Source organism: Sitophilus oryzae, unplaced genomic scaffold (genome assembly GCF_002938485.1).
Source record: "Sitophilus oryzae breed Bouriz unplaced genomic scaffold, Soryzae_2.0 scaffold_576_pilon_pilon, whole genome shotgun sequence".
NCBI classification, from domain to species: Eukaryota; Metazoa; Arthropoda; class Insecta; order Coleoptera; family Curculionidae; genus Sitophilus; species Sitophilus oryzae.
This window is the reverse complement of record NW_022147169.1, coordinates 521,207-537,739: the sequence shown is the minus strand read 5'-3', so window position 1 is coordinate 537,739 and position 16,533 is coordinate 521,207. Positions and strand designations below refer to the sequence as shown.

Below are 16,533 nucleotides of genomic sequence, written 5' to 3'. Positions count from 1 at the left end.
TGAATGTTTTCTTCAGTGCAAAACTCATCAAAATTTAATATAAATAATTTTTCCAGCCTGTAAATAAAATGAACAAGTCCACTTTCATGATCAAAGGCTTTTAAATGGGTAAATAATTTCGAGTTATCCAGAGATTCGGATTCTTTTGCAAATTTTAGACAAATATCATATTGATGTATTTGAAGAGCCTTTTTAATGATGTAGTCAAACATAATTAAAGGCATTTTGAGTTGAAAACATTTCTTAGAGGCTGTTTGATATAATGAAAACTATAAAATTTGACCACCCAAGTGCGAAATTTCCTTTTATTTACATCATTAAATGATTTATTAGATTGAAAATATTTGATGTATTAAAGTTTACAAATAAGTTATATAGTCGAAAAAGTCCGATAGAACCAATAGAAAGGTAACTATTTTGTCACATTTTTAATTAAATTTTGTTAAATAAATTAATTTTTATACTAAATATCTTTTTTTCCTTATAAATAAACACATTTGCATCCCATTTTAAATAAGATATACAAATTACCAAAACTTAGAAATAACAGTTCAAAAGTTCAACAAAAATCCTACACGCGTTTTTAAAAAGAAACATATAACCACGCACTATGTCATTCCAGCAAGCGAATACGACACAGCATAGGTTTCCGGACTAAACGACTGGTGTATTTACACCACTCAATAGGCGTGTCGGGTTTGCCGAGCGGTTTCCGATGCAGTCGCTTTCTTTCGCATCTGTTATAGGTAATTTGTGCCTAAACTTTGATTACATTTGATACACCTTATACGTATATAATGTAACCGGGTCTCACAATGCAAATTCACCTCAAATATCCATTTAGTTGGTCTTTGGCAAGCACTCTCTCATTGTACATGAAAATAACAAAACAAACATTTACTGATCTGGATAAAATTGATAGTTAAATAGTAAGATTCACCCGGGGGTACTCCGCCCCCTAGCCACTGATATATTCTATTCAATATATCCCATTCCATATTTTCCATCTAATTCAAATATCATTCGGTTATTATTGGTTAATCATCTTCAACAACTAGCTAGTGTCACCTGAAATAGTATAGGGGCTTCCCCCGGACGCAATTCTGCCGCTAAACAGATTCGCATCCCAGTCGAATAGGCTAATTGGGGTACCTGATTACCCCAACGCCGCATCGTGTCAATCGAGAAGACAAGGGAGACCTCAAACTCTCAAGACCAACCTCGAAGGCAAGATGTCACAAGAGGTTTTTTTCTCATGGTCAAACGACCCGTTGCCTTACAGTACTTGCAACGTTTATAGTCAAAAGACTCTCAACCCCCAAATATCAGCTCTATGACAAAACACAACACGACACAACAGCCTGCCGGCCTATCAACAACTGATTCGCCTCCGGCAAGCTAAGCCTCCTCTTACATCACAATTTTACCAGATCGTAAATATTTACATTACTTGCAAATGAATCATACTATTTTCTCTAATCGACTTTAAAATAGAGTGTTTTAGCATTACTAGATAAATAAATAGAGAGTTTCCGAAGGAATGCATATTATTTATTAGAATAGTGAATAAATAAAAGCATTATTATGACGAACTTATTTTCCAAGTTTTACAGATATAAACTTTAATTGCACCGAATTTTTAATAAATAATAATTAAACATAAAATTTAAAAAACATCAGATTGATATCCCATCTCACATTATCCGTCGTCATTATTTATGGTGTAAGTGTGTCTAAGTTTCTTTTATTTCCTTTTCCAAGTCTATCATTATTTTTTAACAACAGTAGTTTTTCAGACGTGCATTTCTAATAGAATTTATGACAATTTTTACAATAACTTAGCATTATAAATAGTACATTGCGGAAATTTTAAAAATGGTGTTATTACTTTTAATGTAATCCAAAGATATTTTTGATAAAAATATTTTTTTATTGTGAATTTTGAGAAACTCCTCATGGCTTTGCAAAACTTTGTTAAAAATTATATATTCAAATAAAACGAAAATCTAGGAAATAGTGGGGTTGCAGTCGGAAGGGTCTTTGTCAAACCCTTCCGACTGCAAGCCCACTATTTCCTAGATTTTCTTTCTCACTAGTCAGTCGAGACTACTTTCTGCTTATTTCAAATAAAACTATATTAGTAACTTCATCTTTTGGAAACTCAAGACTACCTTTAGTAAGGTTTTTTATAAGCGAATTCTGTTCAATATCAGTGTTGTCTGAAAATGTTTATTATAATATACAATAATATCATAATATATACTATAAAAATATCTATTTTTTTATTGTTTTTTTTCTCATATTATACACTATTGTGAACTTAAAATATTCCTTTATTAAATTTGAGTGATAAAAAGTGAGAAATAAATATTTATTGACTGGTATGATTTTTTCCGTATTCATTAAAACTATTTTTATATACTATAATATTTTTAAAAACTCGGAAAAAGTCATTTTAAAACTGCGAAATATATCTGGTGAGTGAAAAAAGATCCAGAATTTGAACTTTTATCAGGTAATTATCAACGCTGATAAATAGAGTTGGGCCTTCAGTTGGTGACGTCACGACTGCAACCCCTTTATTTCCTAGATTTTCTTTCTCACTAGTCAGTCGAGATTACTTTCTGCTTATTTGAAATAAAACTATATTAATAATTTCATCTTTTGGAAACCCAAGACTACCTTTAATAAGGTTTTTTATAAGTGAATTCTGTTCAATATAAGTGTTGTCTGAAAATGTTTATTATAATATACAATAATAGCATAATATATACTATAAAAAATATCTATTTTTTATTGTTTTTTCTCATATTATACACTATTGTGAACTTAAAATATTCCTTTATTAAATTTGAGTGATAAAAAGTGAGAGATAAACATTTATTGACTGGTATGATTTTTTCCGTATTCATTAAAACTATTTTTATATACTATAATATTTTTAAAAACTCGGAAAAAGTCATTTTAAAACTGCGAAATATATCTGGTGAGTGAAAAAAGATCCACAATTTGAACTTTTATCAGGTAATTATCAACGCTGATAAATAGAGTTGAGCCTCCAGTTGGTGACGTCACGAGATTTTTACGTCACAGCTGTCCAGCCTTGTTATTACGGTAGTTACGGTACGACACGTTTTACTGTGACAGTTATTTTTGACGTGAGAAACGTCAGTTTTGGTGGGTAGGCTATGTGAGCGACGGTGCACACGGCCCGACCCTGCAAAGTTGCGTACGACTTTTTGTTTACATCTTCATCAGGATGGGACTAAGGGTTTGATATTGAAGAAATGTGTCCAATTTCGGCATAATGACGGGCCACAGGATGATTCCCTCGACGTTTCGAACCGATACCTCTAAATGGACTAAATCATCGGGATTTTTTTTACATTATAAGTCGACTGGAACCAAACACGGAAAGTGAAAATTAAGGTACCCGAATGGAGTCCTCAGACGGACAGACAGATTTTAATACAAATTTTGTGAAAGTTAATTAAATTATTTATTAATTATTAATTGATTACTTTTTCAACATTTTAAACTGCACTTTTTCAAATATATCCTTCAGATCCTTCAATTTAATAGCTGTTAGTAAGAAGTTTTACTTCAGATATACTAATTTTCAAAAAGGAGAAAAAGCAGATCCACGAAACTATCGGGGTATCAGTTTGATGAGTGCCGTACAAAAACTGTTTACTAAAATTTTAGCAGAAGAAGTAATGTTTACCGGAATTTGTGAAGAACAACAAGGATTTAGAAATAACAGGTCTGCAATAGACGCCATATTTATCATTCGCCAAATAACCGAAAACGCCATAGAGTTTAATAAGACAGCTTTTATGTGCTTCGTTGATCTTACCCAGGCATTCGATAGAGTCCAATTAACTGATGTCATAAACTTACTGCAAAACAGGAGAGTTCAGTCGAATATTATAAAAGTTATCGAAGAGTTGAATACCGAGAACTGTACATATGTAAGAGCGGCCAATAAGCTAAGCAGAAAAATAGCTGTGACAACCGAAATCAGGCAAGGAGATAGCTTAAGCCCAACTACCCTTTTCTTAACTACCCTGTTCAACATCGTAATGGACGAAATCATAAATGAAGTAAATCAAGCTGGGAGAGGATATCGACTGGGAGATAAAGAAATAAAAATAATATGTTATGCTGACGATGCAGTATTCATATCTGAAGACGAAGATAACTTACAAAAGCTTCTATATAAGTTCCCACAGAGGACAACACTATTTAACATGCAAATATCCGTGAAAAAAAAAATCTCTTACAATATCTAGAGAGCCTAGAAGATTCAAACTCGCAATCTATGATCAGAGTGTTGAACAAGTAATGTCATTTAAATATCTAGGAGCAAATATAACAAGCACTAGGAATCTCAAAGAGGAAGTAAAAACCCAAACAACAAAGGCATCACTAATATCAGGATATTTAAGGGATATAATTTGGCGAAATAAATATATGAGCGTCAGAAGCAAAGTTAGAATTTATAAAGCTTACGTGAGACTAGTTATGACATATGCGATAGAGACTAGAGCAGAGAACACAACAACAAAACGGCTCCTAAAAATAACAGAAATGCGAACACTAAGATAAACCACAGGGAAAAATATAAGGGAAACATGTGAAGTAAGGCTCCTAAGAAAAACAGAAATAAGAACACTAAGATCAATTACAGGATTAATATACCTTATATGACCGGAAAAGAAGTGAGGATATAAGGGAAACATGTGAAGTACAGGATGTGGTAAGATGGGCAAAAATAGGAGAAGAGATGTGGACAGGATGCCAAACGACTGGTTAGCAAAAATTGCTAATGAGAAAAGATCTATTACGCCTCGACCGCCGCACCGGGTCGACCACCTATAAGATGGTATGAAAGCTGGTCTTTATTATCCCAACTGTTCTTCTTCAACCAATGAAGAAAACACAGGATTTGGTCCTAACGTACGAATAGTAGTTACGATAGTAATCTAGTTAGTTATTGTATTAGTACGATAGTAAGAAGAAGAAGAATATTTCAAATATGCGCACATAGTGCACACACACATTTTTTTTAAATGTCTATTTCTAAAATACCCACTGTAATGCTTTTTTGCAGATTTTTTAATTCCAGAAATAAAAATAAGATAAAATACTGTAAAATAAAATTGTCAAAAAATAAATTAAACATACCAATCAAGATAGAAAATACAGTAAAATACAGTACAATCCAAGGTTATTTTCTACCAGAGTCAAAATACCTAATACCTAATCAGCGTTAATTTACTGGCATCATCCAGCATCTGATGAGAATAACTCCCAATATCCGAGGACCTAACGCGGAAAAAATAAGACGTCTTCGGTAGTTCATTCGACCATACTCTACGCACCGTCGATCTGGGACAGATCCATGCGCTTCAAGCATTACGGAAACATGCTAGAAAAGGTAAATAAGAAGTTAGCACTCGGGGTTGCATCGGCATACTGCACATGTCCAAAAGTTAGTAGCGGTACTGTGTCTTTCTAAGATACCTCCGATCAGTCTACTGATCCAGGAAAGAAACCAAATATATAAAATGGAACTTCCTTCCGGAAAGAGGCTAGAAACATTGTACTAGAGCAATGGCAGACACGATGGGAAGCATATAGCGGATGAACAAAGACTTTCATACCTAATGTTAAAGATTGATAAAATGCGACCAAGCAAACACGGACTACTACATCACGCAAGCCATGACTGGCCATGGAGTATGTGGCGAGTATCTGCACAGGATACGCAAGGCTGACTCTCCTACATGCTGGTATTGCGAGGAGTCAGACTCGGCTAACCATACACTATTTGAGTGTCACGCGCACGAAGATATACGGGAAAACGTAGGAACAGTATGTGGTACGAAGATTACTAGAGTAAATATCGGAAACTTTCTAACATCATGGAACGAAAATATCGAAGCGATTTGCGGCATGTTTGAAGAAGAAAAAGGCGAAGGACAAAACAGACAAGATTTGGGTACAGACAAGACCAACATAGAAGAATGATAAGCCTCTAATAGTGATGAAATGCCTTTGACGGTACGGAGATTGGCGAGCTTAGAGCACAGATGGGCTGTTAGTGGGAGACCCTCTCGCATGAGGGAGATCCCCACACTCTGGCCCTAAAGGCGTTTCCCATCTATAAAAAAAAAAGATCAGCGTTAATTTAATTTAAATCTAGTACTTTACTTAAATATAGTCACTATACCTCCCAGATTCAATCTCTAGATGCGCCACTGTTTCATGTATACCGAGTCTACCGACAGGGCATTGTAAGCTGGGGGCATTCACAGCTTACTAATTGTTATTATGCTAAGGGGGTTGACGGACAACGCCAAGTGCAGGTTCTGTCAATCTGAAGAAGAAACGGGAGAACACACTGTGTCGCGCTTCTCTGTAATAGGCAATGATAGGCCATTGACAGAGAAGCTATATGGAGGGTTTAGGCTCTAAGTTACTAGACTTTTTGAGAAGGATAGGAACGGAGAATCTAACCTAAGGATCAGAAGAGGACCACAAGATCTAAAAATAACCTCAAAGAATCTAATCTAATCTAGACCGAGTGAATTTTCAAATGTGTATAACTAAGTCTTCTTAAAAGTGATAAACTTTGAATATTTCAAAAATTACATCGACCACTTGATTAATCCAGAGTCATATTTATTTACAGATGTTTTCATTACCTTTATTAATCGTAGCTTTGTTTCAGCAATCGTTCCCAATGAGACACAAAGAAATCCATTTCATCAACATGCCGCAAGCATTAAAATACGTCTACGATTTCGCAAAAAACAACATGAGCCAGAAGATCAAAGAAAGAATTATGGTAAGTCATGAAAATTGAACAGAATGTAAATTATTACAGAAGATAATCTGACCATTTTAATCTATAGTGGTTATCCTAATCGATACATTTGTATGCTAGTCCTTTTCTGTTTGTCAGTCAAATTTTTATCAAGTGATCATTTATATTTTGCTAAATATTTCAATAAATGAATAATTTTTAATAAGAAGTAATATTTTGTTGCAAAAAATTATTGCGTTATGCTCGTATTTATCGAGGTGACATCATTCCTATATAATTATTCCCTGTAATTACTGAATTTAATTAATATATTAGTTAAACACTTTTTCATAATATATATTTTTTTAATTTGATCAGAAACCATATAGTCTAAGAGCTGGCTACATAAAAACCTTATCATCGTTACATGGCTGATTTTTGTGTGTGAAGTATCCTTTGTGTAGCCATTATGAAATAGTCCTGTCTGCCAGCGCGATCCAGGGCTTAAAGCGTGGACGGCCAATCGAAAGGGTGAAATTTTGACACTAAAAATATTATAAGATACATGAGTTATAATTGAGAAAATAGCTTTTATTTATTATTAAGAAACGTGGAAAATTGTTGACATTTTTCTAGTCGCTAAAATGCCGACTAAAATGCCGACAGGTAACGCGAAAGAGGCATGAAATTTTAAAAATTATTAAAAAATGAAACTTGAAGAATGAAAAAAATTATGGCATATTTGCATGCCGATTGGTGAAATGTAATATTTATTTTTAGATGTCTGAGTATTTTAAATTAATTAGTCTGAGTATTTTAAATTAATTAACAATAAATTATATTGACAATATATTATACTATTATTAACAATATATTATTAATTTATTTTCTTTTGTTAAAATTCTATGCCTCTTTCGCCTTGTCTGCGGGAATTTCAGCCACGAGAAAAATGTCTGTCAACAATTTTACACGTTTCTTAATAATAAATAAAAGTTATTTGGCAATTATAACTCGTGTACCTTATAATATTTTTAGTGTCAAAAGTTCACCCTTTCGATTGGCCGCCCCCGCTTTAAGCCCCGGGATCGCACTGGCAGACATGACTATTTCACAATGGTTACACAAAAGGATACTTCACACAAAAAATTAGCCATGTAACGATGATAAGGTTTTTTATGTAGCCAGCTCTCGGTCTAATAGGCAGTATACAGGCAATATACAGGGTGGTCCGAACTGTATTCCGGAAAGTTTGGCAGCATATTCTGCAGGTAAAAATAAGTAAAAAAAGTTCGTATAAATGTATGTCTTGAAATGCTTCGTTTCGGAGATACAGGGTGTAGAAATTTCATTTTTATTTCGAAATAATTTATGAGATAACGTCTATATTTGGATAAAAATTGGTGTCTGGGTTTTTTTTGACATGAGAAATTTGATTTTGATATCAATATGACTCCTACTTGTAGAGGGCGCCACCTACATATTTTTTAACTGTTTTGAAGAGTAATAACTTTTCGTCCGTACCTGTATAAAACCTGTCAGTAAAAAAAATACATTTACAACTTTTTCTACGTAAAAAAGGTTTTTTGGTAAAAATCGCTACGAGTAATGGTTCTCGACATATTTGAAATCGAAATTATCAATACCTGTCATCATTGAAATAATTTGGATATGTCGACTAAATAGTTATTAGACTGAAATCATAAATTTGAAATGTTTTTGTGCCAAAAGTTCTGCAGAAACTGTTTTATCATCATTTTTTCACAGAAAAATTTATGATTAATTTAAAATAATAAGAATTTCTCAAATTTATTATTTCAGTCAACTAACTATCTACTTAACGTATTTATTTGTTGTCAATAATGACATGTATTGACTATTTCCATTCTAAATAAATTGAGAACGGTTGCTCATAGCGATTTTTACCAAGAGACGCTTTTTACGTAAAAAATCACGGAAATGTATATTTTTTCACCCAGTAGCTTTATACAGGTGGTACGGGTGAAAAGTTATTACTCTTCAAAACAGTTAAAACACATGTAGGTGGCGCTACCTACAAATATGAGTCTTATTGACATCAAAATCAAATTTCTCATGTCAAAAAACTCCCAGTCACCAATTTTAATCTAAAAATTGACGTTAGTTCTGAAATTATTTGGAAAAAATCGAAATAAAAATGAAACTTCTACTCCCTGTATCTCCGAAACTAAGCATTTCAGGACATACATTTATAGGAACTTTTTTACTTATTTTTATCTGCAGAATATGCTGTCGAAGTTTCTGGAATACAGTTCGGACCACCCTGTATATAAATAATTTTATAAATAGGCAGAATTTTTTTTAATAATGTTTCAGAATAGACAAACCTATATTTTATAATGCCATCTCTTTAAAAACTATTAATAGAAACAATAAATTTAACTAGATATATGACTACATCAATATTGACTAACAAACGGACTACTGTCAGTTATTTTTGCTTCTACCTCGAGAAACAGCTGCTTTAGGTTAAAAAAGGCGATTGTTTTTCATTTTTTTGGCTGAAAATTGGTTAAGTTAAAACATAAATTTTAAATAAAGTATTTCAAAGTTCGAAAAGTTTTTTTCCAGATTTTAAGGGGCCGTCAAAGGTGGCCGTCATATCAGTGTTGCCAACTGTTTGAAAACTTTCCCCCTAAAGCAATTTCAAAACCATTTACAGGGTTACCAAACCAAAACCAACATTGTCCAAAATCACTCAGCTGCAAGCCCAGTATTTATCACTTTCATCAATTTTAACCCCTACAAAACCCTGTACATATTTTCCCTCCTAAATTTAGAGGAACAAACCCTAAGTTGGCGTTACTGCGTCATTATGTCGGAAATACTTCTATTATGTCGGAAACCGGCCGTTAGGCATTACTTTGCAGGGGGAGGATCTAGCTATTGCTCTTCCTTCCATTAATTGAAGTCAATGCTTCTCTTCTCTTCTCTCTCTCTAACTGTTCTTGTTGCTGGTCCGTTTCCTCTCTATAGAACGCAGGTGTTGGAGGAGTGCTTTCGTTGCGAAAATATTGAACGCGTTCCAGGATGCCTTCGAAGAAAGCATTGCATCAATTATTGTCTCTGGTTGAATTGCCAGTTCAAGAACAATCTCCAGATGATTACGCATTAAGTTGAAACGTGGGCACACAAAGAACACGTGCTCCGCGTCTTCAGGAACTCCTGGACAGGACGGGCACTCCAGGCTTGTCTCCTTTCTATGTCTGCACATAGGCCTCTATCCCAGTGACCTGCGCCAATTTGATCAGGTCCTTGATAGGATGGCAGTATAGTTTCTCTAGTTCAAGCCTTGCTTTCCCAAATAGAAAGTGTGACTTGCGATCCAGAGCCTCGCGGTGATATATTATATGTTCCGCTGTTTCAGGGTTTTTATCGCAGAGTCTGCAGCAAAGACTTGCTTGGATCAGGTTGAGTTCAATAATATGGCACTTCCGCACTTGACAGCCATGTAATATGTTCTGTCCAGAGACTTGTTGTAATCCGCACTTCATTTTTGTTAAGCATTAGCAGTCCCTCGGTGGTTTTAGAGTTAGATGAAGGCCTGTGACCCAGTCTGTTTCTCTAGTAGACGATCTGCTTCTATTTGTTCTAGAGTTTTCCAGCACTGCGAGCCGTACATTTGGGCATTTCCAGTACTGTCTCTGGACTAAACCAGGCTTCCGATGATCAATATCATCCTAGTTTCCGGATTTTTTGTTGTCTTGGATACTGCTATGACACGGCACATAGAGCTAAGGCTAGCATTAACAGAGGAATCTCAAAGCTCATGTAAAGTTTGTGGTGGAATTGGACGACGACGAACAGCTCTTTTAAGTTCATCTCATCAATGTTCGATTGGATTGAGGTCGAGACTACAAGGACGCCATTCCAATCTTCGTAGTCCAGCTGCATCTAAGTTCTTGTTAACTAATCGTACTCCTAACTCGTTACCTCGCGCAGTGTGGGAGTTGGCATTATCATGCATCAATATAAACTGATTTCCAATAAAAGGAGCAAATGGAACTGCAACTTCTTGGTAGACATTCTCAATATAACGGGGGCATTGACAGCTCCATTTTCAAAAAAAATCAAGATTGTAGAAATTAGTACTCTATTTAAAAATGTGTAGCTCATAAAAGAATATAGATAATAGGATAATTATTAAAAAAAGGAAATGCATACATCTAAGATTACAGGAAAGTGTTTTTTATCCAAAATTCCTGTCCTACTTTTTTCACAGGTTGTTATGAATTTATTGCAAAAAACGAAGTTTCGATTTATCCTGGTACAAACCCACCTAACCGCAATATATAATCTATTAAAATAACAAAAAATAATGCCAACAAATTTATCTACAAACTAATACTATAATCATAAAAATCGGATCACAAATTAAAAAGTTATTAAACATCAAACTTAGTAAAAATTTTAGGGCGGTGGACTTTTGTGTCGGGGAATTTATATTATCCTAGTTGAAGCCTGGCGCATCCGCCACGACACCAGGAAAAACATACTTTTTATTTTATTTTTTTAATTAAATGAAAAACAAAAAATCCGTCGACGACAGTTTTCAGAAGAGCCAATTAGCTATCTTTTAGTAAAAACGCAACTTTCTAGAGCAAGTCGTTACTTCAGTAGAGACGACACAGATAAACATTAGCATTTTATATACATATGTAGATTTTTGTGCTACCTTTCTAATGAGATGATATATTTTCTCTCGTTGACATTTAACACTGACGGCAATTTTTGTTTCAGAACCACGACTCCAAACTGGATTTAGTACAAAAAATCAACCAAAGATCATTACCGGCAGAATTTGGAGGCGACATTTCGTCCAAAGATATGATATGCTGGTGGAAACAAGAAGTAGACTCAAAAAAGAAAAGACTCATGGCCATGGACGACATGAATCTTCTGAGCGACAGAGGCATCATTCGATCAAAGAATTCGTCTAAGAGCAATCCAGAAAATATAATCGGTAGTTTCAGAAAATTAGAAGTAGATTAACTGAAACATGTGCTGCTTGCCCAAACTTGGCTTAGTTTTAAATTTAATAAGTTTTAATTTTTGAAATGTAGTGAAAAATCTACAGGAATTTTAAAACTGTTAAATGGCAGGGTACTGAAAGATTTTGAAAAATCTTAACTTTGTTAAAATGAATAGGCAAATTTTCTTTGCAGTTCATTATTTAACTTATTATAAAAGATTGTAAATATATCTTGAATATACATAAATATAAACCTTCGATCAAGTTATTATGTTAAATATTATAACCACATTTATTTCACAATAACAAAAATATTTTTTTCTACTGAACGTGTATAACTAAAAGTATATTTGAACCAAATGTAGTACTTTACTTTTAAAACATAAAAACATAATATAAAATTATTAATATAGAATATTATACAGGGTGGTCCGAACTGTATTCCGGAAACTTCAGTAGCATATTCTGCAGATAAAAATAAGTAAAAATAAATCGTATAAATGTATGTCCTAAAATGCTTAGTTTCGAAGATACAGGGTGTAGTTGGTGTTTTTATTTAGATTTTTTCAAATAATTTCTGAGGTAACTTGGATGAAAATTGGTGTCTGGGAGTTTCTTGACTGTTTCGGAGAGTAATAACTTTTCCTCCGTACCTGTATAAAACTACTGAGTGAAAAAATTTCCGTGACTTTTTACCTTAAAAAAATGTTTCTTGGTAAAAATCGCTACGAGCACATATGTAGGTGGCGTCCTCTACAAGTAGGAGTCATATTGACATTAAAATATAATTTTTCATGTCAAAAAATTCCCAGATAGCAATTTTCATTCAAATGCTGACGTTAAATCTTAAATTATTTGGAAAAAAATCGAAATAAAAATGAAACTTCTACACCCTGTATCTCCGAAACTATAAACATTTTAGGACATACATTTATATGAACTTTTTTACTTATTTTTATCTGCAGAATATGCTGCCGAAGTTTCCGGAATACAGTTCGGACCACCCTGTATACTATGTATGTATGGCATATAATATTATGTACCTTTTGATTTTGACTGATTTTTTTGTCTAATAATTACACAAAAAATATTGTTTTGAGAATACAAAATAGAATAATGTAAGGAAGTATTTCTAACTACACGTATTTAGTGTTTGTAGTTAACAAATCATTATTAGGTGATAAAGAAATTTTATATTAAAATTAAGTTACTATTCTATCCTATATTAAAATTAAGTTACTATTCTATTCTATCTATTATTATTAAAATTTTAACTTAAAGTTGATACTGTAATTAAAATGTAATATAAAGTAAAGTCTGTCCAAAGTGAGAATATATAAGAGGAAAAGTTGTTCTGTCATTTTAATTGACAGTTAAATTGTTTTTACTGTAATTTTTTGGATGTTGTCTGTCAAAATCTCCTCTCACTCATTGGGCTGACTTTATTTGATTTTTAAATACTAAAGAATTATTTGTTAAATATTTTTAAGACTCTTTAGAGAATAAGAGATTAGTATAGTTTTTTCTACCACTGACATCATCACAACGATTTAAATTTAAATAGAATTAGTACGAATTAGTATATATTATATACCTATTAAATTAATAGTTAATAGTTAAAAGTTAGTTAAGGAAATCTGTTTAAAATTATTCTTCTTTTCAAAAATTATTTTATTTTTTACAATATTTTTTTATAGGTTAAGTGAATATTGGTTTAAAACTTTTAACTGTTGATTTTGTTCTAAGAGAAGTTAATCAGATAGTAGAAATGTATTTTAATAGTGGTAAGTAAAATGTGTATATCTAATTATTTTTTTTATATTGATACTTGGTAAGATAAAACGTATTAATAAAAATGTGTATAAAATATTACTGGACTTAATTTTTAAAATATTGAGCCCTCTATAGTTGAAATCTTTTACGATTATGTGTTATAATTAAAAGTGGCAGAGAAAATTGATACCTTTGATTCTAAAAAGTAATGACAAAAATTATCTATGGAGCATATGCTGACCACATAAGAAAAACGAAGAAGTAGTTCTAAAAAGAAAGGTCTACGCATATCTTCTAAAAACATGCGTTCATTATCTCACTTAAAAAAATTCTCAGACAGTGTCTTCTTCCACAATTACGTAAAACTATACAGAAACATTTATCATAAGACTATAAGAGCCGCTAAGGACTTTTATTATAATAGGAGAATAGTCAATTCTGGTAATGTTGCTAAAGAAACATGGTCTATTGTGAATAAATTGAGAAACAAAGCTTTTTTTTCTTCGTGTAGCAATATCTCTACCTCACCTGAGAACCTTAACGATTACTTTGTAAATGTAGCGAAAAACTTAACTAATACCATATGTCCTTCTCATGATCCACTTTCATATCTCTTTAATGATAATGTAAACTTACACAGTTTCTTTTTTTCGCCCGTAGTTTTAGAAGAGCTTTGCAGTACAATTAATACCATCGATAATAAATCCTCTTCTGGGACCGACGGGCTAACTTTAAAAATGTTTTTGAATCTTCCAGAAAGCACTCTGAATCACCAAAAAACAATATTAATAAACATGTCGTTCCAAAATGGTATTTTTCCAAAATGTTTTAAGACGGCAATAATCATTCCTCTGCATAAAGGAGGAGACAAAGATGAAGCTTCTAACTATCGCCCAGAAACCTTAATATAGTTTGAGAATTGAATGAGAGCATTTGAATCTGCTTCGATTTATTTAAAAAAATACAGGGTGTGTTGTATTTGAAATAACAAAGTTTTTATGTAAAATAAATATTTAAAATAGACCAGCATTAAACTCCTGTACAGATTAAACGAATCAATCTTTTCAGTAAAGTTTATTCCTTTGAATTAAAAGTTATCCCAATAATTAACTCTGACATGCAATGTACAGGGTGTTGCCAATCTTTTTTAATATAGCATGCATACTAAAAAGATCTTTAAATATATCAAAAACCAAAGCTCGTAAACATATTTAACCCTTATAATAAAAGTCTTATTTGTGTCCAAGGATTCAAAAATGAAATAAAATACAGGGTGATCCATAAGAAAAAATATAACTTTGGAGTGGATCTTAGTTCTGTCATACCCTGTACAAGCCTGTACATTTGAAAATAATTTTAAATTATGCACCTTACCTTCCCATATATACCCATAAAATATTTTGTTTCTGCATCTTTTCGTTTTCGAATAATCAACCGAGGCGAATGAGGTGCGCCACCCTGTATACCAACATATTGCAATGCATTGGTACAAGTTGTTATACTCTATACCGACCCTGTATAAATTAGCAAATAAAACCTATGTCAAGTTTTTTATATTTTTTTTATAAAATGCCATAAATATTTAATGCAGTATGTGAATTTGCTTAGTATCTATCTTGGTGCTGAACAGAAATTGTCGGTTGTTATTATGAGTGTGAGTAAAAATATGTTAGTGCCTTAATCGTATTTATTCTCACAATATGCAAGAATCTCTCAAGTTTTCACGTAATTTCAAAAATATACTTGGTGTAACAAAGAATTTTAGAATATTAAAAATATAACAATTATTCATAACTAATGTATACTTCTATTTATATACACTTAATGTTCGAAACTTTGTGATACAATAGGAAGTGGCAGAAGTGATATGTATTGATGTGTATTGCGGAGAGAACATTTTTTGTAATTTTCTCTCTATTTGTATAGGTTTCTGCCAAAGTTTCTGCTTATATTTCCGCCTAGAAACATCGGAAAATAAAGTTTAGTTAATTATTCATTATATTATTTAAATGTTTAAGCATTAGAAATTCTAAATCTCAAAGCTTTTTTACAATCTGACTATATTTTATTGTACAGGGTGATTATTGTACAGCCTTTCATACGACGCGGAGTCTCTAAGGAGAACGGTAGTTTATATCGAAATGAAATTTTGGAAGCATATGTAGGTTATTTGAAAGCATTTTATAAAAATATATACAGGGTTGTTCACCACATACGACACGGAGTATTGTAGCTAAACGATGAGATTTTTAAAAATTGTAAGTTTGGGGTTCGTTGAAGGACTATTAGAGCTACAATTTAAAAATATTTTTACAAGATACAGACTGTCCCAAATAAATAAAAAATATCAAAGTTGTATTTTTTTAAATGAAACACCCTGTATATTATTACATTTTTAGTTTCTACAATTAAAATACAGGTAAATTTGATTAAGGTTTATTATACTTAAAGCTTACCGTTTTTGAAATATTTTCAATTTTGTGAAATTGCAGTAAAAATTTTAAAGCTTCATTTCTCCAAGGGTATCAATGTTTTTAATACTAAATATTTAATGAAGTTTATTTATTGATCAGTTACTGTGTTGCAATAATAAAAATAATACTACCTTATACAGAGTGTCTAAAAATTTATTTTAAATAATTATTAGCTTCAAACGGCAATGACTTCTTTAATTTAAATGGAATGCCCTGTATATTTTAGGAGAATGAGATGCACAATTAAATTGTCTATCAAATTGTACTATACCATTTTTTACCTATCCCTTCAAGTTTTCGTAGAAAATGCATTTTCTTGTAATTTAGACCTCATTTATCAATATATCCATGGAATATTGAGATTTTAGATTGTTTTTAAAGCAACAAATATACAAAATGTACAGACTAGTAATATTATCGTTTTTAGCAAAACGATAATATTACTAGCCCATTTGTATGCAAAAAGA

The 16,533-nt window shown here is 32.3% G+C and overlaps 2 protein-coding genes across 4 annotated transcripts in view; both read left to right on the top strand.

The window, feature by feature from the left end:
• LOC115887526 (alpha-tocopherol transfer protein-like) overlaps positions 1-12,279 on the top strand; it is a 50,611-nt gene extending 38,332 nt beyond the window's left edge. For both annotated transcript variants that reach the window (XM_030906987.1, XM_030906986.1), the window contains exons 6-7: positions 6,737-6,853; positions 11,588-12,279. In XM_030906987.1, the coding sequence (XP_030762847.1) occupies positions 6,737-6,853; positions 11,588-11,839 (369 nt within the window). In that variant the 3' untranslated portion in view covers positions 11,840-12,279. The remainder of the gene's footprint in view (positions 1-6,736; positions 6,854-11,587) is intronic.
• A 2,899-nt stretch (positions 12,280-15,178) lies between these two features.
• LOC115887484 (protein cortex-like) overlaps positions 15,179-16,533 on the top strand; it is a 58,555-nt gene continuing 57,200 nt past the window's right edge. For both annotated transcript variants that reach the window (XR_004051091.1, XM_030906936.1), the window contains exon 1: positions 15,179-15,246. Coding sequence is in view for 1 of the 2 variants with exons in the window: in XM_030906936.1 (XP_030762796.1) it covers positions 15,241-15,246 (6 nt within the window). In the remaining variant the exon portion in view is untranslated. The remainder of the gene's footprint in view (positions 15,247-16,533) is intronic.